The sequence below is a fragment of the Macrosteles quadrilineatus genome, unplaced genomic scaffold (assembly GCF_028750875.1).
Source record: "Macrosteles quadrilineatus isolate MER2022 unplaced genomic scaffold, UCM_ALF_1.0 Scaffold_1__1_contigs__length_201487025, whole genome shotgun sequence".
Taxonomy (NCBI): domain Eukaryota; kingdom Metazoa; phylum Arthropoda; class Insecta; order Hemiptera; family Cicadellidae; genus Macrosteles; species Macrosteles quadrilineatus.
The window spans coordinates 2,024,096-2,047,930 of NW_026542594.1; the positions used below are offsets into that span (position 1 = coordinate 2,024,096).

A 23,835-nucleotide genomic window follows, 5' to 3' on the forward strand; every position below is an offset into this window, starting at 1 on the left:
GGGTGCTCTGCGAACACTGTTGCAACACCTTGACTCATATGTTTGCATTCTCCAAAGTCTGCAGAGATGCAATGGGCATAAGCCGTTGCATTATCTTTTTCCTTTTCCCAACGAGGGCACAAATGGCCATTTCAACGCATGTTGCCACAATGCAGTGGTGTTGATATGGGGGGGAGGGGGGATCAGTTGGATATATCCCCCCCCTTGAACCTATAATGGGTAAGCAGGCCCGGTCTGGCTCCATTGGAGGCCCTCGGCTAGATGTTGATTTGAGGCCCCCAGTCAGAAATAAAACGAGGACCATGGGGTGCTCTCACGGCAACAATTAGTTAGCATATATGTTTGCTGCATGCCGCAGGTTCATAAAAGGGGCCTAATGTGGTTTTAAATGATTAAAAGTTTTTGATAATTTTGATTAAAATAATTATTGCTAAATTTCCATAAATTAAAATCTTTGTATTTATAAATTTAATTCCAAGGTATCAATCAATTTAAATTTGATATAAAATTTGCTCGTATTTATATTCACCTCTACAGCTACCATAAAATTTAAAGGCCTATTCTTAAAATTTTTTTAAGTCTTCAATTTAAAAATAAGACCAAAACCTAGTTCTTGGAGTTTTTGCCATACATGGTAAAAAAGCATATCACGTACCACTTTTGAATTTTGAATACATCTATGAATGGACCACGTTTACTGTTTATCACACACTTTACTCCATAGTTGTACTTCAGCAACAAAGACAAACAAAAATAATCAAAAGTATTTTAATTTAAACGTTGTAAGGATATGATGTTGAGCCCCATAACTCAATACCATATTGCATAATGGAAAAAAATATGGCATAATAAACTATGACCTTTGTTTTAGAATCTATCATGTTTCTTAAAACATACATCTGGAAACAAGCTGAATGTAATTTTTTAGCTAATATTTCAATGTGATGTTTCCATGTCAAATTTTTATCAATATTTAAGCCTAAAAATTTTGTTTGTTCGACAAAAGCTAAAATATCGTTTTCATATGGTAATTCAAAAATTATGTTTTGCTTATTCTGTAGTGTTTGGAATTGCATAATATGTGTTTTAGAATTATTAAGTTTTAAACCATTTGCCGCAAACCAGTTAGTTAAGTCTACAATGGAACGATCAAGCTCTAATCTAAGAGTATGTACATCATTTGCTTTTACTATTGCTGTAGTGTCATCAGCATATAATATTAGGTTTGATGATACATTGTTAGGAACATCATTGATGAATATTAAAAATAACAAGGGACCTAAAATTGATCCTTGGGGTACACCACAATTGATGGTTTGCCATTTTGAAATGAAATGTTTGCCATTTTTCTTAATGACAGTTCTCTGTTGCCTGTTTTTTTTAAATAAGATTGTATCCAAGACAGTGCCAGATCAGAGAAGTTATAATATTTAAGTTTATTACTTAATACATCATGGTTCACACAATCGAACGCCTTGGACAGATCACAGAACACTGCTAAAAAACTAGTCCACCTGCAATTAAAGCAAAAAGTTAAATTTCATAAGTACAAAATTGGATACAATTTTTTTAAGTATTAACACCAGATTTAACTTCCTAAACGCTTAAAAATAGTGTTTAGAGAAGTTATTTTTTTCAAATTTTCCGGGGGGGGGGGGACCCCCGGTATCCCCCATTGACAAGAATCTATCTACACCACTGCCACAATGGACTCATTAACATGCCACAACCACAATTAAATGACAAACTAAAAAAATTTTTTTACATGATTCTAACTTCATAAAAAAACATAAGGCAATACAACAGTGCAATGGCTTTTGCGTCGCTTTTTGCTACACAAAAAGAGATTCCAGGAAATGGGTCTTACTGTTTTGAAATTCCGGGACAAATTCATAGATATATTTCTGACTTACTACCGTGAAATGGGGAGTTGCCTTCATATGCACAATTGTGTCTAAATTAGAGGCTATGGCACCTACGGGCCACTAGTCATTAATATTGCGCAATCATGACTGTATAGCAATAAATCACAATCACGTAAAGAACAAAACAAAACAGTAGAGAGTTTTGTAAGCTACTGCTCGTGATAGGCCATAGGGCTAGTAGTGTACTACTTCATCACAACAGAGAAATGTCAATAATAATAATCAACTATAACATTGGTGTTGCCTTAGTTGAAACAAATTGTATTGAAAACAATAAAACATCATCATAAAAGTGTATAATCATTAAAAGATAATAAAAACACTCGTAAAAGGAATAAAGGTAACGATGTTGCTATTCCTTCTCATTGCTCTTCTGTTCTTTCTTAGGTTTCTCTTCATCAAAAAATTCAAAAAGTCGCCATAGTTACTTATCACCCAATCCCAATTTACTAAGCATTACGAAGAAATCAGTTCTCAGTGAATGAAATCAAAAAATCTGTTGGGTTGGGACATAGCTCACAGCAGACAGATGTGTAAAAAAGATCAGATGAATGTTAGCGCAAGCGTTGACGTCACCTTTCCATTTCATTTTCATCAAGAAACTGTGATTTTTCAAAAACAATAATGTGGGGGGGGGGTTGTTATATCGAGGGAAAGATGTAGACAATTCGTTAAGTAGAGGTTAAATTCACTATTTAGAGGTTCTGACAATGTAATGATAAATTTCATGATGGTTGGCCACTGGATTGTGAATTTTTGTATACAAAATTATGTACGATTCACACTGGAATGTCAGGATCGTCAAAAATTTGTTAAATCAAGGTTGTTGATATGGTTTGTTTGTTATGTAGATGTAAAATATCCATTGTGTGTCATGGAGAGTTCTAGTGGATTTAAAAAAATTCATTATATCAAGGAATTTGTTATATCAAGGTTAGACTGTAATTTATTTGGTTAAAGCTATATACAAAAAATATCAATAAATTTGAAAACGGTCTCACAGATCAAAGAAACCAAACCTGTGATAAAAATCAAGACACCACTCTAGGGTTAATATAGGAACATTCAGGGCCTACGTCAATTACAATTTAAAATATTGTGGTTTTAAGTTACTTCACCGAGCGGAGGTTTAAAAAAACTCCTAACTGTCGTTACCGTATAGTTTGCTATTTTAATTATATTAAAATACAAAACTTAAGCTCATTTTCTGCTCTTTGAGACTTAGTAATTGGTAATTCAATGAAATAGTGGAATCATAAGGTTTTTTTTTACTCTAAAATTTCTAATAAAACTGGTTTTCCCCTTTTCCCTTGTAGAAGTTAACAAAAAAGTTCACAACTCCTGAACCGTTTGAGATATTTTGTTGATAAATAAAAATCAAAAGTAAGCTAATTTTTCCCTCTACAATCCACTTGCCCCAACATTAAGAAATATACAGTGCAATGCTACATTAAGGGGGGGGGGCAGATCAAGGGGAAGTGTACAACCTAAACATAATTTTTAAAAAAATTCTCAAAAACACAAAATTAATATAAAAAAATAAAAAAAACACATATACAAACATTCCAAAGAATAAGCTCAGGAAATTTGATATTTTGTAGCACCTACAAGTATTTTTACCTTCTCCATATGGAGAAAGTATTGTTAATGTTTTCGTCAACATTTTAGAGTAATTCTGAACAAAATGGTATTAATCCCATTTCCATAAAAGTTACGACTCAAAAGTTATTGTAAATTATGTTTTTTTCCCATAAAAAAACCATACAATATTAAAAAATCAGAATTAAAAAAAAAAACCGCTTTTGTTGAAAATTAGCTTAGTATGTTATTGTCCTTTAAATTCTGAACAAAACTGTACAAATCCCATTCCCGTAAAAATTTAGGTTCAAAAGTTATTGTACAGTAGATAGTCAAAAATCCAAACCAATTATAGGTGTAGTTCAGATTAACGATTTGTTCGGATTTTCAAACATAGCCTAGAAATGCCTAATAGACACATAATTAGGCATACAGAGTTTATACATTGGAAACAAACAAAACACAGACTGGCTCGGCGCGTTCACTCATTTCCCTGCCAGGCGCTGACTGTTTGGCCCGCGAAATTGTAAAACATCTGTTGTCTCTGTGCTAATTCAATATTTTAGAACCCTCGGAATTTTGACGTTCGGATTTTCGATTCTCTTCTGTAACCTATTATATTTTTATTTTCCCATAAAAAACCCATGAAAAAAACAAAAAAATTGATTAAAAAAAACTATTCTGATTGAAATTTGTTTGTTATGGTCCTTTTAATTCTAAACAATGTAGTGCAGCCCCCTATTCCTGTAAAAACTACGGTTCAAAAGTTAATGCAACTTTTGTGCTTTACCTATTAAATATCATAGTGAGTTACTCTCATCGCTTACCAATGATAAAGGTTGTTGACAAGCTAATGGGAGAAAGTATGTGTCAGATTGCTGATACCTTTATTTAATCTGTGGCCTGAGTTGTACTATGTGATTTCCTGATTTGGGGCATCCACTTACTTACCTCACATGACCTTAACATAATTATGCTTATAATATAATTCCTATAATTTATTTTCAGTTGAAAAAGTCCTTTGATTTACGAATTAATAAAGCTAATTAATATGTTACGTAACAATACCAATGTTTCAGCATACAAGCACGCCGCACATTGATGATTGACAATGCTGCAGTCACAGTGGTCAATGTGGCCCTACGGTGTAACAGAACCGTGACTCCATGGTGCTTGTGTAGCGAGGAGAAAAAATCTAGCACTGCCAACCTAGCAAAGGTGAAAACTGTAAAGAAAGAACCAGCCAGATGATCCAAGGGGAAACACTAAACACCCAGAGGTGTTAGATTTGTTGAAAACGCCCTGTGTAACCAGGTATTTTAATTATGTTTAATGTGTTTTTATCTTGTTGTTAAGTGGCAGTACTGAGCAATTAACTGAAGTAAACTAAGCATTTGTGCCAAAAAATGTTTGTTAATTACCTGAGAGCAACTTTAATTTCAACATTTATATACTCATACTCTGTGTGTTGTATCTGTGAAAAAAATCAGACTTTAGAAAAAATATTCATTAATATACATCTACATACGGTTATACCAATAGTCATTAGGAGGTAAGACAGATTACAATACATTTTAATTTTATTAATGAATTACTTTTTTAAGATGAAACTAGGCCTTCCTGTATAATTGGGTTGAACTATAAGAGTTTCTGGGCTTCATAGTTTAGCTAAATTTGTAGCCTATGAAAATACTTTTAATGTACGTTGAAAGATAAGACTCATGTAGGGGACCACGATAACAACAATAAGTTTGGAGCTGATGTTGATTATAAACAACTTATGATGAACTTTTGAATGATGATGATTTTTTTAGTATACTTTTGTGACATTTTATGACACTTTATAATATTGCATGTGGCTTCTTGTAGTTGTAATCTATTACTGTTTGCTAACAATTCCAAAGCTTTCATAACTGTGAACAGCTTGACAAAGATAAATCTCCTGTACTTTTTGTAATGACAATAAGTATGTCAAACCTAAAAGAATTTTAAAATATGTGATGTGGAAAGCGTAAAGGGACCTCTTGTTGGTCGGCTATGCAACATTTTCAGTACATCCGATATAAGTAATTAAGGTAGAAAATATCGAAATTGGGTTTTTTATCGATTGTTATACCTCATTTAACTCAGAACAGGACATTATCGGTTAAAATATTGAATCGAAGATGTAAAAGAATAAATCATTTTGTCAGCCTCTGCACGGTCTGAGAAAAGGTACCTCTTGTCGCTCAATGTTATTTCGCCGTAACAACAAGAGGTCCCATTTCTAATGTTCACTTTATTAACAGACTTTAGTCCAAAAAATGAATTGTCCTGCATTCTAGTGGAAATTTAGTGTGCTATAACAAAGTTCAGTTTAAGGGAAACAAATTATCTCACAATTTTTGCAATCCCGACAAGAGGTACCTTTTATTATGTAATGGAGAAATAACTTAGGACCGACAAGAGGTCTCTTTTTCTGAAATATGATCTTTACGACATGCTTTGATAAAACAATTATTTAAATTAAAACTACCGTGAGTTAAGACAAAAATTGGTACTGCCTCCAAAGAGGACATTGTAAGCTTTCTTTTGTTACCAAAATTGTTTCTTAAAAAAAACTGTTTTTATGCATATTTGAAATTTTTAAATGGTTTTTTAATGACCCTTTTTGCATAGCAAAATTTCAAAGTTTTATAACTTTACTTTAACAAAGAAAATCTTAGATGCAGTGGACTTGCACCAAGTGATTCGGAATTCAATAAGGAATTCAAGTATATAACTCAAAATCAAAAAATTCCCGACAAGAGGGTGGGTCATGATTTTCCATATTTTGTTTGATCAGTCTTCCAATATAATTTTTTCTCTCCACATCACATATATTTTTACCCATGCCCCAGCATAAAATACTGTAATCTCTGTTGTTCAGTGTAATGAAAGTGTCTTAAAATATGATAATAATACTCTAAATATTCGTTCGCTGTAACAAAAGAAAGTTGCACACCATGATTTTCCATATTTTGTTTTATCAGTCTTCCAATTCAAGAGTGTACAGATCCTTTTCCTTGGTGTGCTCTTTTTGTCAAGTTTGCAGCTTTAGGTTAGCTTTAGTTTTTCAAATTTACTTTTCAAATTAGATGTACTGGTAGTAGAAGGTAGTGAAGAAGTTAAACCCCTAAATCGGCATTCGTCTTATACTGTAGTACTTATAATGCCGGCACTAGTTGTAAAACCGTGATAAATGTTGAAGACTCCAACTATTGCAATACTTGGTTGATACAGCAGTTAGCTCTCAATAGTTTGACATTGTTGTCAAAGTGTCAAGGAAAAAACTCACTGTCTTTTGTAAAAGAAACCTAAAACACTTTGATTTCTTTAATCTGATATTATGTTTACAATTTTGATAATTATTACGCTGAGTAGTTAAGTGGTTAGAGTTATCACCACTTAATTTGTAAGTTGCCGATTTAATTATCACACCAAAAATTATTGTGTACACAACAAACTTTCTTTTAACATCAATGTAACATTGTTTTTGATAAAATAGTTGCACTTCATTGCATTTCAAAACTTTTTGTTCAAATATCATGTTTATTGGAATCAATCACACTGCTGTACGTATCAAATGTTTGCTTAGGTTTTCCAAACGCATCTGTAACTTCTGCATGTGCTTGATGTACTGTAGATGAATATCTACCTCAGTATCTAAAAGCCAATGCTGTAACTGTCAGATTATTTAGAGTTGACTATATAGTCAATATTTAATTCTCACCCAAACATGTGAATAATAAGTTTATAATGTTCGTACAGATATAGGATTGTTGTAACACTATTTTTCATGTGTAATGATTTTTTTATAAAGAGTTTAGTTTTTGTAAGTACTGTGAATTGTTTCTTCTGTTACTAAGTACATACTGTATAGTGATTTTATTTGAGTAAATATCCTATTATCATTTTTGTGATTGTGAATATATCTGTATAGGCTGCTTTATTTATTTATAACTTATGAAAAAGGGTTGATTTTTGAACAGTTATCAAATTATTGTTCCAGAAAATTAGTAAGTAGATAATATATCCCCCAGTTTCTGTAATTTTTATTTTAAGTTTTTAAAAGCAGACCTTGTGATGTAGTAAGTAGTTTATCAAGTTGTGCTGTTACTTATATTTTTTTATGTTGTTAGCCCCTGAATCACTGATAGTAAATGTAACAAAAATACCTTATACCTTTTACGTATACATTTTACTAACGAGTGATTCTTATAGTTCTATATAGATTCTAGACCACCAATTACGACCATCAAAAGGAGTCTTCTTCAGGCCACAAAATGTCACTTTTCAAACAGTATCACCCGAAAATACATACACAAACTCCGCCAAATCATGTAATCACAAATATTTCGCCAAGTAAAAAGACCATTTCGGTGTCCCATATACGTCTCTGCACATCTCTCTTTTACTTTATACCTACTTTGTTCTACTATACTTACGTGCTGTTGTAAATGAAAAGTTACACTTATGGCCCGAAGAAATCTCCTTCTGATAGTCGTAACTGGTAGGCTAGATAGGACTAGTATGAATTACTCGGCAGTAGAAGGTATTTTAACTACCTACTTGTATTGTGAGTCGGTAGCTTAATCGATAGTACTATGGACTTAAAGCCAATGGTAACTATGGCTTGGGCTCGATCCTGGTTCCTGCCACTACTTTTTATCAGTACATTTGTACCGTATGATCACGTTTTGCTGGATATCGTTCCATGCACGGGCCTGAGGTTTGTGTGGGCAGACAAATGCAAGGTTAAAGAGGCCGCTAACCTCCTTAAAAAAATTGTATATTATTTTTTTCATATCCTGTGATGTTAATGTTATTATTAAAAATGTTTGTATAACATTATCTTGATTTCTCTGTTCATGCACATGCTCCTTATACCACACATATACTATTATTAGGCAATTGATCCTCTAATATTTTGTTCCATATTCCATTCCATTCTAACATTTAGCTATTCCTAATTTTAGGATTTCGAATTCTGTTCAGTTGAACCGTTGACATGCACTGCTGTATTATTCTGATCACTTGAGCTACTGGCATGCACTGCTGTATTATTCTGTTCACTTGAACCATTGACATGCACTGCTGTATTATTCTGTTCAGTTGAACCGTTGACATGCACTACTGTATTATTCTGTTCAGTTGAACCGTTGACATGCACTGCTGTATTATTCTGTGTACTTGAACCGTTGACATGCACTGCTGTATTATTCTGTTCACTTGAACCGTTGATATGCACTGCTGTATTATTCTGTTCACTTGAGCTACTGGTATGCACGGCAGTATTATTCTGTGTACTTGAACCATTGATATGCACTGCTGTATTATTCTGTTCACTTGAGCTACTGGTATGCACGGCAGTATTATTCTGTGTACTTGAACCATTGACATGCACTGCTGTATTATTCTGTTCACTTGAGCTACTGGTATGCACGGCAGTATTATTCTGTGTACTTGAACCGTTGATATGCACTGCTGTATTATTCTGTTCACTTGAGCTACTGGCATGCACTGCTGTATTATTCTGTTCACTTGAACCATTGATATGCACTGCTGTATTATTCTGTTCACTTGAGCTACTGGTATGCACGGCAGTATTATTCTGTGTACTTGAACCATTGACATGCACTGCTGTATTATTCTGTTCACTTGAGCTACTGGTATGCACGGCAGTATTATTCTGTGTACTTGAACCGTTGATATGCACTGCTGTATTATTCTGTTCACTTGAGCTACTGGCATGCACTGCTGTATTATTCTGTTCACTTGAACCATTGATATGCACTGCTGTATTATTCTGTTCACTTGAGCTACTGGTATGCACGGCAGTATTATTCTGTGTACTTGAACCATTGACATGCACTGCTGTATTATTCTGTGTACTTGAACCGTTGACATGCACTGCTGTATTATTCTGTTCAGTTGAACCGTTGACATGCACTGCTGTATTATTCTGTTCACTTGAGCTACTGGCATGCACTGCTGTATTATTCTGTTCACTTGAACCATTGACATGCACTGCTGTATTATTCTGTTCACTTGAACCATTGATATGCACTGCTGTAATATTCTGTTCACTTGAACCATTGACATGCACTGCTGTATTATTCTGTGTACTTGAACCATTGATATGCACTGCTGTATTATTCTGTTCACTTGAACCATTGACATGCACTGCTGTATTATTCTGTGTACTTGAACCGTTGACATGCACTGCTGTATTATTCTGTTCACTTGAGCCACTGGCATGGCTGTATTATTCTGTTCACTTGAGCTACTGGTATGCACGGCAGTATTATTCTGTTCACTTGAGCTACTGGCATGCACGGCTGTATTATTCTGTGTACTTGAACCGTTGACATGCACTGCTGTATTATTCTGTGTACTTGAACCATTGACATGCACTGCTGTATTATTCTGTGTACTTGAACCATTGACATGCACTGCTGTATTATTCTGTTCACTTGAACCATTGACATGCACTGCTGTATTATTCTGTGTACTTGAACCATTGATATGCACTGCTGTATTATTCTGTGTACTTGAACCATTGATATGCTCTGCTGTATTATTCTGTTCACTTGAACCATTGATATGCACTGCTGTATTATTCTGTTCACTTGAACCATTGACATGCACTGCTGTATTATTCTGTGTACTTGAACCGTTGAAATGCACTGCTGTATTATTCTGTTCACTTGAACCATTGACATGCACTGCTGTACTATTCTGTGTACTTGAACCGTTGACATGCACTGCTGTATTATTCTGTTCACTTGAGCTACTGGCATGGCTGTATTATTCTGTTCACTTGAGCTACTGTTATGCACGGCAGTATTATTCTGTTCACTTGAGCTACTGGCATGCACGGCTGTATTATTCTGTGTACTTGAACCGTTGACATGCACTGCTGTATTATTCTGTGTACTTGAACCATTGACATGCACTGATGTATTATTCTGTTTACTTGGACCATTGACATGCACTGCTGTATTATTCTGTTCACTTGAACCTTTGACATGCACTGCTGTATTATTCTGTTCACTTGAGCTACTGGCATGGCTGTATTATTCTGTTCACTTGAGCTACTGGCATGGCTGTATTATTCTGTTCACTTGAGCTACTGGTATGCACGGCAGTATTATTCTGTGTACTTGAACCATTGACATGCACTGATGTATTATTCTGTTTACTTGGACCATTGACATGCACTGCTGTATTATTCTGTTCACTTGAACCTTTGACATGCACTGCTGTATTATTCTGTTCACTTGAGCTACTGGCATGGCTGTATTATTCTGTTCACTTGGGCTACTGGCATGGCTGTATTATTCTGTTCACTTGAGCTACTGGTATGCACGGCTGTATTATTCTGTGTACTTGAACCATTGATATGCTCTGCTGTATTATTCTGTTTACTTGGACCATTGACATGCACTGCTGTATTATTCTGTTCACTTGAACCGTTGACATGCACTGCTGTATTTTTCTGTGTACTTGAACCATTGACATGCACTGCTGTATTATTCTGTTCACTTGAACCATTGACATGCACTGCTGTATTATTCTGTGTACTTGAACCATTGACATGCACTGCTGTATTATTCTGTGTACTTGAACCGTTGACATGCACTGATGTATTATTCTGTTCACTTGAACCGTTGACATGCACTGCTGTATTATTCTGTGTACTTGAACCATTGACATGCACTGCTGTATTATTCTGTGTACTTGAACCATTGACATGCACTGCTGTATTATTCTGTGTACTTGAACCATTGACATGCACTGCTGTATTATTCTGTGTACTTGAACCGTTTACATGCACTGATGTATTATTCTGTTCACTTGAACCATTGACATGCACTGCTGTATTATTCTGTGTACTTGAACCGTTGACATGCACTGATGTATTATTCTGTTCACTTGAACCATTGACATGCACTGATGTATTATTCTGTGTACTTGAACCATTGACATGCACTGCTGTATTATTCTGTGTACTTGAACCATTGACATGCACTGCTGTATTATTCTGTGTACTTGAACCATTGACATGCACTGCTGTATTATTCTGTGTACTTGAACCATTGACATGCACTGCTGTATTATTCTGTGTACTTGAACCGTTGACATGCACTGATGTATTATTCTGTTCACTTGAGCTACTGGTATGCACGGCAGTATTATTCTGTGTACTTGAACCGTTGACATGCACTGCTGTATTTTTCTGTGTACTTGAACCATTGACATGCACTGCTGTATTTTTCTGTGTACTTGAACCATTGACATGCACTGCTGTATTATTCTGTGTACTTGAACCATTGACATGCACTGATGTATTATTCTGTTTACTTGGACCATTGACATGCACTGCTGTATTATTCTGTTCACTTGAACCTTTGACATGCACTGCTGTATTATTCTGTTCACTTGAGCTACTGGCATGGCTGTATTATTCTGTTCACTTGAGCTACTGGCATGGCTGTATTATTCTGTTCACTTGAGCTACTGGTATGCACGGCAGTATTATTCTGTGTACTTGAACCGTTGACATGCACTGCTGTATTTTTCTGTGTACTTGAACCATTGACATGCACTGCTGTATTATTCTGTTCACTTGAACCATTGACATGCACTGCTGTATTATTCTGTGTACTTGAACCATTGATATGCACTGCTGTATTATTCTGTGTACTTGAACCATTGATATGCACTGCTGTATTATTCTGTTCACTTGAACCATTGACATGCACTGCTGTATTATTCTGTTCACTTGAACCGTTGACATGCACTGCTGTATTATTCTGTTCACTTGAACCGTTGACATGCACTGCTGTATTATTCTGTTCACTTGAACCATTGACATGCACTGCTGTATTATTCTGTTCACTTGAACCATTGACATGCACTGCTGTATTATTCTGTTCACTTGAACCGTTGACATGCACTGCTGTATTATTCTGTTCACTTGAACCATTGACATGCACTGCTGTATTATTCTGTTCACTTGAGCTACTGGTATGCACGGCTGTATATTTCTACTATCAAATATTGTCTTTTTATTTGACTGCTAAAAGGTAATTCCCGACTGGAATGTAGTTTCATAACTCTGTGTATTGTGGTAACAGTTCATTACGCAATTGACTTCTGTAGATGTTTAACAGTTCTGTAGATGGCTGGTATGGTCTGACATCCCATGCTTTTCTTGTTATGTTTGTCTTTCAGTTTCATTATTGCAGACAAAATATCACTACCGTTACTTTGTATTATACAGGGTGAGGCCAAAAAACTGATATATTTTATGCAGCGCACTGATCACGCTGAACAGCGACAGGTCGTCTGAGAGTCGTGGGGTTAGGTTCGTTGGAAAGCCTACACGATGCCATTATCGCTCATAGAACAGTGGTCACCTGAGTAACGTGCGTTTGTTATTGAGTCAAATTTAAAAAGGAGGTTTTAAATTAAAACCCTAAATCTATACTTATTTAATAGGCAAGCAGGATTTTTGTGACAATTACTCCTCCGAAACTACTGAACCGATTGTCATGTTTTTGGTGTCATTGGAAAGAGCGTAACGTGAAGTTGTGCAGGAAACTTTATTTTTAGGTGTGAGGGGCCCTTTAAAGTTTCGTATTTCTCCATAAGATTAACATGGGAAACAAATATTGTTTTGAAACTCCAGCTGTTGTCAGAAATTAAATATTAATAACTATTGGTCTCCATGGAAGCATGATAAAATTCACAATGTTTACATTTTCTTTGACATTTAAATGTAAACAACCAGAACTGTCAAATGCCTATTTCACAATTTCAGACAGATGATCCAAAAAAATAAACAACTATTTGTTAGGTTTATTTAATCTTAAACTTTACGAGGTGTTAGCCCCTCCTACGGGAATTCAGTAGTCAGTTGAAACCGTTTCAATTCAGATCAGCTAGTTTACACATATAAAGACAAAGTTTCTTGCAGTTTTAATGTGAAAAATCATCTTGTAAACAAATGTTGTGTGACCAAATATGTTTTTATTCCATCATAGGCCTGTACGATATGCATTTTAAATCTGATAATTTTACAATAAAACAGTAATTCTGCAATTTTTATGATGTGAAAAGCGTTGAAGTGAGGTTTGGAGCCAATTCGCACAGACGCACACTGATTATAAGTAGCATACAGTAGAGAGAGTAATAGTCAATTGGGTTGTGTTGCTAGCCTAGTGGTTAGCGTCTCGGACTTCGGTGCGGGAGGGACGGGTTCAATCCCCGGCACATCCAGTGAACATTTATCTCTCGTAACTCTCGTGAAATGCCACTGGCGTAAAAAAAAAAAAAAAAAAAAAAAATTGAGAAGTGTATATAGTGTATATAGACCTAGTCAACGATACCACCTTCCATAGCATACCTGCCTCTTCCATAATTATTATCAGCACAATACAACTGTTATACACAATTTCCAGTAGGTCTGAATAGAAACGACCTAAAATAAAACGAAAACATCCAATAAAATTCACAGTACACATAATTTAACTTTGGTGTCCCAACATCAAAACTAATCATCACACCTATCCTTTATATCAATTTCACTGCATTAATTGTTAAATAAATAAGTGTAAACAAAGAAAAGTAAAGACAATAACAGTTTGTTTTGAAACAGCTGTTTGGTTCAAATAACATTCATTTGAAAAAAAGAACTGGCCAAATGTAGCAGGAATATAAAAAGTAAACACGCTAGTAAAGCTAATGGCGTTATTGTCAATGTTTATTATCCATCCCGTTATCAGTTCCATCCTTGATAATTACCCACCCTCATTGAATAAATTTACCATTGCGCTAGGCACCCCCAAACACAAACAGTGCAAAACAGTGCAATCTGCCAATGTATATTATTGTATAATGGTGTTTCCGTATGAAATAAATAAATAACCACAACTGAACACGATTTCGTAAAAGGATGGTTCGTCTAATTGCAGTATCCTAGGTCAAGGTTGACATTGTGTTCAATCTATGTCATCCATCTATTTATCTTTGTATAAAACCCGGCTGAGGTTGTGGTGGTAATTTAAAATCGTGATTCCTGATTATTCTTGATCTTCTTTTTATGACATAAATATTTCCGGGCCTAATCCAAACAAAGTTAAAGCAGACAAACATTAATTACGGAAAGTAAATAAAAGAAACGTCTTATAACACTTAAAACATATATTTACGCTTATACTTATACTTTTATTTACTTTCCGTAAATTTAATAACACGTACAATGCTGATCAAGAAGTTAAACATTAATTGTAAACAAAAAGCTACCATGAAGAATTAAAACATGTAAACATTGTTATTTTTCTAACCTTTCCTTGAAAAGTGGAGCAGTAAAATAATTTGCATTTATCCTTTTTATTAAAACTCGTGTACAGAGCCTCGATTTGTACTGTGGTTTAATTAATTTTGGTCTAAACTATTTTAAACTGTGGTCTAATTATCTCTACTAATCTTACTTATTTCCCATAATCAATGACAAAATAAGAGTAAATAAAATAACCTCAGTTCCATAGTTTATATTTAACCAGCTGTAGTTCAAACAAATTATATTGCTCTAAAACAAATCGAAGATTACAAAGATTGTTTTAAAAAATAATTTGAACATCCTAGTATTTTACTATGTATATTTAATTAATCTGTCATCCTCTTACAGAAGAATTGAACGTATCAATGATTAGCATTACACATAGTATAAATAAGTCTTAAAACCCTAAGTATGTCTTTACATTTTTATCCAAATGCTGAATTAGTGACACAAAAGCTGAATGTTTACAGCTGTTATGTTAAGCAAATTATTTTATGCCAAAAGCTGGTTTAGAATCTTAGCGTCGGCTGCTGGACTTTTTAAAAATTAAAACTTAATTTCTAAAAAACTGGGACCCTAAACTAAAATTGTGGCTTCGATATTCCCTAGTTCTCAAAATTATCTTTCTTTCAACACAAAAATCATGAAAATCCGTCGAGTGGTTGATTCAGAATCGTGAAATAAAAAAACACTGTTTCGTTTTAATATTATGTGTAAATTATTTATGTTGTATTAAAAATGTGTATAGTTTTGGATGTTTGTTTGTGTTTAATGATATAAGTTATTATATTGAATTTTTATTTTAATAGTCCGGCAGAATTGACCCGAACCTGGTTTTGTCCTATTAAGTTTTTTTTATTGTTGATATGTGATATCTAGGGTAAGTAGGCCCTAAAACCACCGGGTACTTTTTTGGTACCCTTGGGCAACAGCCGCCATCTTGGAAAATGGTGGGAAACGTAAATAACAGTGTAAGCTTTTACTTAAACCAATGTAATTAAAAAACTATTTAAGATGGAACAATGCATGTTATTTTAAATTGTTTATGGTTAAATTCCCTACTCAGAAATACCATATATTAAATATATATAATTTGTTTTAAGGTCAGTATTACTTTTCAAAGTTTATAATTTATAAAAAAGTAATGACATATTTATTTTTATTTCAATTTTGCACCTTAATTACTCAAAATATGACTATAATATATATTATAAAGTTTGTAGAGCTTTAAATTTAGCATCGAATACATCTATGGGATGTTTTGTTGGATCAAGGGTAACGCCAAAACAAAGCGTTAGAAAATAATTTTTTTATTGATTTTCAATGAAAAATAAGAACATTTTATACGTTCAATAAAATTGTAACATCTTTCCTGAGACCATCCGCCACTTCTCTTTGGCTTTTTTTACTATTGAAATGTTTGTAAAATTACTAAATTTAATCTGAACTATTAACTGTTTATATTTAAGGACTTTAAGGCCGATCTATTCATCTTCACTCCAAAGAAACAATATTTTTTCAAAAAGAAAAGTTTAAATTTTGACCAACCCATTGAGTTATTATTATTAGATGTTGTATGTATTGCAATAAAAACACTCAGTAAACAATTGGCATCCATTTGACATGTAGATCACTGAAATCGAACAAGTCGGAGGTGAATTACAAGACTTCAACCAACAAAGATTTTAATGGTTGTATAATTTTCTTTGAAAAAAGATTGTTACCTCGAGTACTGATTATGCGATGTTATCTTTTTTCTATAATAAAATACTCAGCAAACTACTGGCTTTCATTTGAGGCATTGGTCATTTAAATCTATCGAGTTTAAGGGGATTTATAGTACTTTAACCAAATAACATTTTAGTTTTTCCAAGATTTGTCTTTAATTAAAGATATTATCTCAGGTTATAATTATGTTATATGAAATGTTATATACTATGAATACTCAGTGAGTTACTGGCTTTAATCCAAGCCATTGACTATTAAAATCGGCTGAGTTGAACATGAGTTGGGGACCCCAAACAATAAAAATTTGGTTTCTTTTTTTACAATTTATCTTTAGTTAATGATTGTGTCTCAAGTTATTTTTACGTGATATTGTATGTTGTGGTATGGGAATACTCAGTGAGTTGATGCGGTTCTTTTCAGCTATTATTTATTGCAATCTGACGGGTTTGGGGCGAGTTATAAGCTTAAACGTAGAATAAAAGTTGTTTTTTCTTAACTTTCTTCTGTATTTAAAGACATATTTCTCAGCTGCTATGTGTACTATGTTATTCGTTCTGGTCTAAAAACACTAGGTCAACTTAGAACTTTCATTTGAGACAATTTTCATTTAAATATGTAGAGCTTAAGATGAGTTGTAGACCTCTAAAACTAACATTAGGTTTTCAATTTTTAAGGACTGTCTTTTATTAAAGATCTATATCTCAAGATCTAAATAAGCTGTGTTATTCATTTTGGTGAAGAAAACCTGAGTAAGCTGTGGGTAAACTGAAATATGAACCTAACCTGGTTTATTCCTATCAAGTTTTTTTTTTTGTTGCGTTTGATATACACCAGTGAACAGAATTGAAAAATGTGTAGTTGCGTGAGCTCAGGCTTACCTTGCACAGTATTTTGTCATTGTGGATATAATACCTGTTTAAATAGAAAAATATAAACTCAAGACGTCAGTGAAGACTACGACAATGTAGAAAAATGAGTTAATACCCCCGCTGCAGAAACCTGACGAATAAGCAAATTTCCATTTGCCTGGATTGATTTTCAATTAATCTATTAAATTCACATTTATGTTTAACGAGTACCTAGGTTTGCTGCTAAAGGTAAACTAATAAAGTGTATTTTTTATTAAAATATTAATAGCTTAGTATAGAATAAATAAGTATATCCAAAAACAAGCCAACTAAAACATTTTACAATTTTCTCTATAAGAATAACATGGGATTTTAAATTAACTATTTTTTTAAATTTTATATATATATACATATATATTTGAGCGAAAGAGTGTTTTGGCCTCTGGGGCAGCAAAATGATGTAAATCGGTCCCGGGCCTAGGTCTTACCATGAGACCTACAGTAATAGCTACTTCCCTATAGAGAAATCGCTAATAGTCACTAAGGTTACTGAAACGTTATTTAAAAGTTATTTCTACATGTAGGCCTATTATGTAAGTTAAAATTTTACATGAATAAAATATTTATATTATAATACAAAATAATAAAACTCAACTATGTTGAAATCGATTTTATTAATTTTGTTAACTTATTGTCTTTTTTCAATGTAACGCAAATACTAACAAGCATAGCCACAAGTGCTACGGGAATTCAAGTAAACTTCAAAATCGAGTATTATTATTACATTCCATAATAATGATGTAAAGAATGTGTCTTGCTAGTAACTTATAGAAGCTCAGGTTTAAATTGGCAAAATTTATATTTTGTTCGCTTATAGGTTACACTAAAACAAGGTCGTATAACAAGTTTTTTTTAATTAGGCAAAAAATGCAATTCTTAAAGATTAAAACCACGTTTTCCGCCGCCAGTTTGAAACAGCTTTCATATGGCTAATATCTGGTAAATTTATGAGTAACATTATAACGATGTTTCATACTAAATTTCACTATATTCGAACTAAAAACGCATAGTGTATAGCTTAATTACCATGTTTTAAATTAATCGATTTATTTAATAATATGGACAATTATTATCTCAAATTCTAGAAGTTGCCCAAAGGTACTTTGTAAGTAACCGCTATTTTCTGCATCTATATACTACCAAAATAAAATATCATCAGTAAAAAAAAGTAATAGAAAAAAACAGGGTTCAAGGAAAATTCCCTGTTTGGTTGCCGGACAATTCCCAATTTACAAATCAACAAATTTCAAGGAAAATTATTGGTTTATTGATTGATGATCTATACCTAAAATTTTTTGAAACCCAATAATTAATATTTTTATGAAAGAAAGTACGTTACCGACTGTTTTCATATAAATACATGAAACATAACATAATAATCACTAAAGGGCTTTGATGAGACTTTTTTTATAATTAAAATTATTCTTTTTGGGGGGGTCCATAACTAGCTACATCCTATGATTTGAATTATAATTAGCGTAAATGAAAGCCGTTGGTTTATTGAGCATTTTGATGCCAAAAACAGTAGAAAAGAACTACAGAATACTCTTAAGAAGAATTATATAAATTATTTTCATTTATTAGATACCCCTCTTTGTCATAGAAAAAATAAATAAATTATTTTTTACACATTGTTGTGACGTTATCATTGATCCAACAAAGATCCCTATAGGTACATTGGATGCATAATTTTAAGATCTACAACTTTTGTAACACGTATCATGGCCTTTTTTCAGACATTTTAGCACAAAGTTGAAAAAGTAGGGATAGAACATATTTTTTATCTAAATAATTAACTTTAAAAAGAGATACTGGCTTTAAAATACACAATATATGGTTAAAATATGATATTTTCCTGCATAGAATTTCACTGTGAGTATTTTAAAAGTGTTTGCACTGTTGTAGGTAGCATGGTATTTTCATAACATAGTTTTAAGTAAAAGCTTACACTGTAAATTACGTTTTCCGCCATTTTCCAAGATGGCGGCTATTGCCCAAGGGTACCAAAAAAGTACCCGGTGGTTTTATGGTCTACATACCCTATATAACTCAAAACAACAATTAAAAAAACTTAATAGAACAAAACCAGGTTAGGGACAAAATCCTCATTTGGCTGCTGGACTATAAGGATTTGGCATATGAGTATGCCTATGATAAATAACACCATTTCAGAATTCTGCCAGTGTTTGCCTAACACTGTTCTGTAGAGTTTAAAGTAGCCTACACCTTATTGTCTACAAATTGGCTAAATAACTTAGGTACGGTACATTATAAAAGGTGACAGCCTTTTTACGTTGACTTAAATGGTAAGCTTACCTTTTCTCGTCCATGGGCAGTTTGATAGTTAAAAATTAACCCTTTAAACTGGAATAGGACTGTTATGTAAATTGTGAGTATTTCCATTACTGTGTAGTTAATAATCTTTTAGTCGACTCTTTTAAAATCATCGGAAATTATGACTGTTATTAGTTTTTAAACAAGTCATTTGTTTATAAATAACTTCTGTACTTCTTTGCAATTGCTCGATTTTGAGCAACATGTACACTAGTAACTAGTAACAGACCTAATTCTTTTCATTAGGGTGACGTGGATTTTGTCAAGTAGCACAATCATGGTGTGGGTTACCAACTTTAGAACAGAGACGTAGCTAGAGTATATGGCGCCCTTGGCGAATAGTACTGGGCCGCGCCCCACAGTAAAAGGGGGGACCGGGGTCCTCCCCCGAAGTTTTTTGCAATTTTATGTGCAAAATGGTGAGTTTTGAGTGTGTTAACAAGTTTTTTTACAAATACAGTACTTGTCTCCTTGGGATCGAGGCCAGTCAGGATGATGGTTTTTTCGGTTAACCCTAGCAGTGGCCAACCGTCGTCTGGTGATGGTTTGACGTTGATGCTTAGAATGGCCACCGTCGTCTGGTGATGGTATGGGCCGAAATTATTTTAACGGCAAAAAAAACACTTATAATCAACTCAGATGAGAATAATATATATACCATTCGAAAGATCACATTCTGAACTTTCATTTTATTACATAAACAAACCCTTTAGCAGGTATATAACAATGTCACGACGATTAGAAATCAAATGAATTTTTGGCACGGCACGACTTTAGCAGCCGACCCTTGGGAACTGGCAAAACACGTCTTGTTTGGCAGTACCCTGCTCGGGTAATTTTCGTCTTGGGATGTTGCGGGTGGTACCACTGGATAGCCATTGATTTTATCTTCATTGTAGTAGTGATATTTTAGAACTAAATATTGATTGGACAACCGGTACAATTTTATGAAAACAGCTATTTTTGAAATTTATAACAAATGGCCAACCATCACCAGGTGACGGTATGGAAAATACAAATTACATACAGTGTAATTTATTATTACTAGTCATATAATACGTCATTTTGAAGAGGAAGAAATGTAGCTTGTGATAGTGGCAGCCCTGCGCTCAGGATTATTTCCGTTTTCACTCACTAAGACGACGAAAGTGTGTCACTACTGTCTACTGTCATGATCTTATACACAAAGTGTCTTGTATTCGCCATTGCGGCGCCATTGCGTGTTGTTGCCGGTGAGTTTTCGCTCTTGTTTTATCCACGATTGATTACTAAATTCGTTATTATTTCGTATTTTTTAAAAAATGTGTATGTGTATATACCAGTAACCTTCATGTATTTTATTATGCATGAATAGTGTCAAATTGTGTTTATAAAAGGTTGTATTTTTCTTGCGGTTGTATTTTGCGGTTTCCCGTTTATTTATATTATTATGCCCCTAGCACATAAATCAAAAATTGTTACCCAACGTGTTATACATTTTTATGTAGGTAATTGAATACACTACAAGATGTTTATGTTGGTTTGAAGTAAAAACATTTGGTACAAAAGTTTTATACTAAATACTATGAATTTTTTTTTCACAAAATCGCTAAAATACAAAAAACATTATTTTATTTATAAATAAAAAATATTTTACCATAAACTTTATGACTTTTTTTGATTCCTTACTTCATTAACTTTACAAACATGTATATATCATTATTAGTATACACATATATTATATAACTTTTTACAACACAAACTAACACTGAACAGTTTTCAATTTTTTCGGTTCTCCGTTTGTTATTATATTTCGCCCCAAAAATTTATAAAAAAAATATTTTCCTAACATGTTATATTTTTTTATGTAGGGAATTAGATTGTCTACAAAATATATATAATGAATTTCCGATAAAAAATCCGTAGAAAAAAAAATACCGAGGCCGCTTTTGAAATTTCAAAAAAAATTTTTTATTTTTTTCACTTTGCAGAAAAAATACACTATCTAAATCATTATTATATTACTATTTCTAGATTCTCTTGTTCTTTCTGAACAAAATGAATATGAGGTTGGCTAGGTTTACTTGTACGGTTGAATTTTTAAGAATTTTCAAAAAAAGGTCTGCAAAATCGCCAAAATGGGTTGGCCATTCCCCACTTCTAACATTGACCACTGCTAGGGTTAAACCGACGTCCCCAAAAACTCGTTAAAACAGACTGTTTAAATGCATACTGTATACAGTATTTGACTTAAATTAAGGAAAGCATGTATTTAGACATGTGATCACTGGTCTCAAATCTTTCCCACGAGAGCAGTCGTTTCAGTACCGCATACTTCCTGCCGATCTAGTCCGGTTAAACCGATGTGCTGATAAAAATTGTCCGGTTGAGAGATGTTATTTCTGCCAAGTGTAGTCCGGTTAAACCCCTGTCCGGATAAGAGGGAGTCTTCTGTATCTCATAGAGATCTTTTAGATAGCATTGAATTGAATTGAAAATAACTTTATTCATAAATCATACAAGTATGTACATTGAATGGCGTCAAAATTCTTAAACTACTTAAACTTACAACATAATATCAGCTGTACAGTTCATCAAAATTATACAGTACTTTTTGTGTTAAGTATATTTTAAGCTGGGTTTTAAATTTTTTACTTTCATCAATTTTCCTTAAAAAATTTTCTTCCAGCTAATGACGGTTTTTGTTATAAAATTCCAATCTATGGGCACCAACAGCAATTTTGTTTCTATGCCGGGTGCCATATTCATGATTATCCCCTAGTTTAGGTAACATACTTTCAGACAAAAGATTTTTAGTTAAAAGAATGGTATGGAAAACATAAATGCCGTACGCAGTCATTATACCCATGGCTAAGAAATGATCACGTACGGAAACATCCCAGTTTAAATTTAACATTAGTCTTATTGCTCTTTCTTTTCTGCAAAATTAAAATTCTATCTAAATTTTTCTTTGATGTTCCACCATAAACACTTATGCCAAATGATATTGCGGATTCAATGAAAGCAAAATAAAGCTTTTTCAAAATATCTTCTGAACAAAATTTAGACATTCTATAAATTGCATAAATTCCAGATGAGATTTTGCTGACAACATGGTCAACATGGAAGTTCCATGAAAGATTTTCATCAACTACTAAGCCTAAAAATTTAGTTGTAGTAACTTGATTAAGATTAGAATTTTTAAAATTAATCACTGGATCAATTGGATTGTTTTGTTTACCTGTTGAAAATACCATAAAGTTGGTTTTACTGGAATTTAAAAGTAATTTATGATAGTTTAAGAAAGCATCTATTGTTTTTAGGCAATTCAAAGAGTTAAATTCCGAACTGGAAACAGATGTACTGATTACTTTTAAACTTGCATCGTCTGCATACAAACTTATTTTATTAAATATATTGTTTTGAAATGACCCGGGCATTCCTTTGATGTAACAAAGAAATAAAACAGGTCCCAAAATCGAACCCTGTGGGACCCCATGTTGAACAATAGATAACTTTAAGCAGAAGGTTGAAAAAACGTTATTTTTTAATTGCTTCATTTCAACATACTGAGATCTTTGAGTTAAATAGTATCGAAACCACTTCAATGACCTGCAGATCGGACACCAGACAACTAACATTCCATAGAGTGCATGCGCTGTGGAAAACAGTCCTCGTAGGCCTGCCTGAAAACAAGCATCTGCTTTGAACATGTCTCACCGCTCGGTTACACTAATTTTGAGATTCAATCTTCTTATCCCTACAGATTAATTTGTATTTATCTGTTTAATTTTGTTGATTATCCATACGGAACCTAATCGCGGCGGAACCTCTCCATGTCGTCATAACTAAAAGAATGCATGGAAATGCCGCTGAGTTGCAATGACTGAATCATTACTTTTTTTAAACGAATCTGTAACAAATGCGTGTTGTTTAGGTGACCACTGCTCTATGACTAAAGATAATGGCATCATGTAGGCTTTCCAACAAGCCCCCTCAGACGACCTGTCGCTGC

General features: G+C 33.5%; 3 protein-coding genes across 5 annotated transcripts in view; 2 read left to right on the top strand and 1 right to left on the bottom strand.

Annotated features, from left to right (window-relative positions):
* The window catches only part of LOC129005017 (beta-1,4-galactosyltransferase 7-like), a 64,936-nt gene that overhangs the window by 36,568 nt on the left and 4,533 nt on the right, over nucleotides 1-23,835 (top strand). For 2 of the 3 annotated variants that reach the window (XM_054433801.1, XM_054433906.1), the window contains exon 6: nucleotides 4,583-8,359. In XM_054433801.1, coding sequence (XP_054289776.1) covers nucleotides 4,583-4,754 — 172 coding nt within the window. In that variant the 3' untranslated portion in view covers nucleotides 4,755-8,359. Of the gene's footprint in view, nucleotides 1-4,582; nucleotides 8,360-23,835 lie in introns of those variants that run through there. The other variant, XR_008491795.1, reaches the window with a different exon arrangement.
* LOC129005350 (uncharacterized) overlaps nucleotides 4,756-23,835 on the top strand; it is a 73,047-nt gene continuing 53,967 nt past the window's right edge. The window contains exon 1 of the mRNA XM_054434248.1: nucleotides 4,756-4,817. The gene's annotated coding sequence lies outside the window, so the exon portion shown is untranslated. The remainder of the gene's footprint in view (nucleotides 4,818-23,835) is intronic.
* On the bottom strand, nucleotides 8,497-10,593 carry LOC128983620 (uncharacterized protein DDB_G0292186-like). Its single transcript, XM_054402979.1, has 2 exons — nucleotides 10,501-10,593; nucleotides 8,497-9,720 (listed from the first exon to the last, which is right to left on the bottom strand). Exons 1-2 carry the CDS (start codon nucleotides 10,591-10,593, stop codon nucleotides 8,497-8,499), a joined length of 1,317 nt encoding a protein of 438 aa, XP_054258954.1.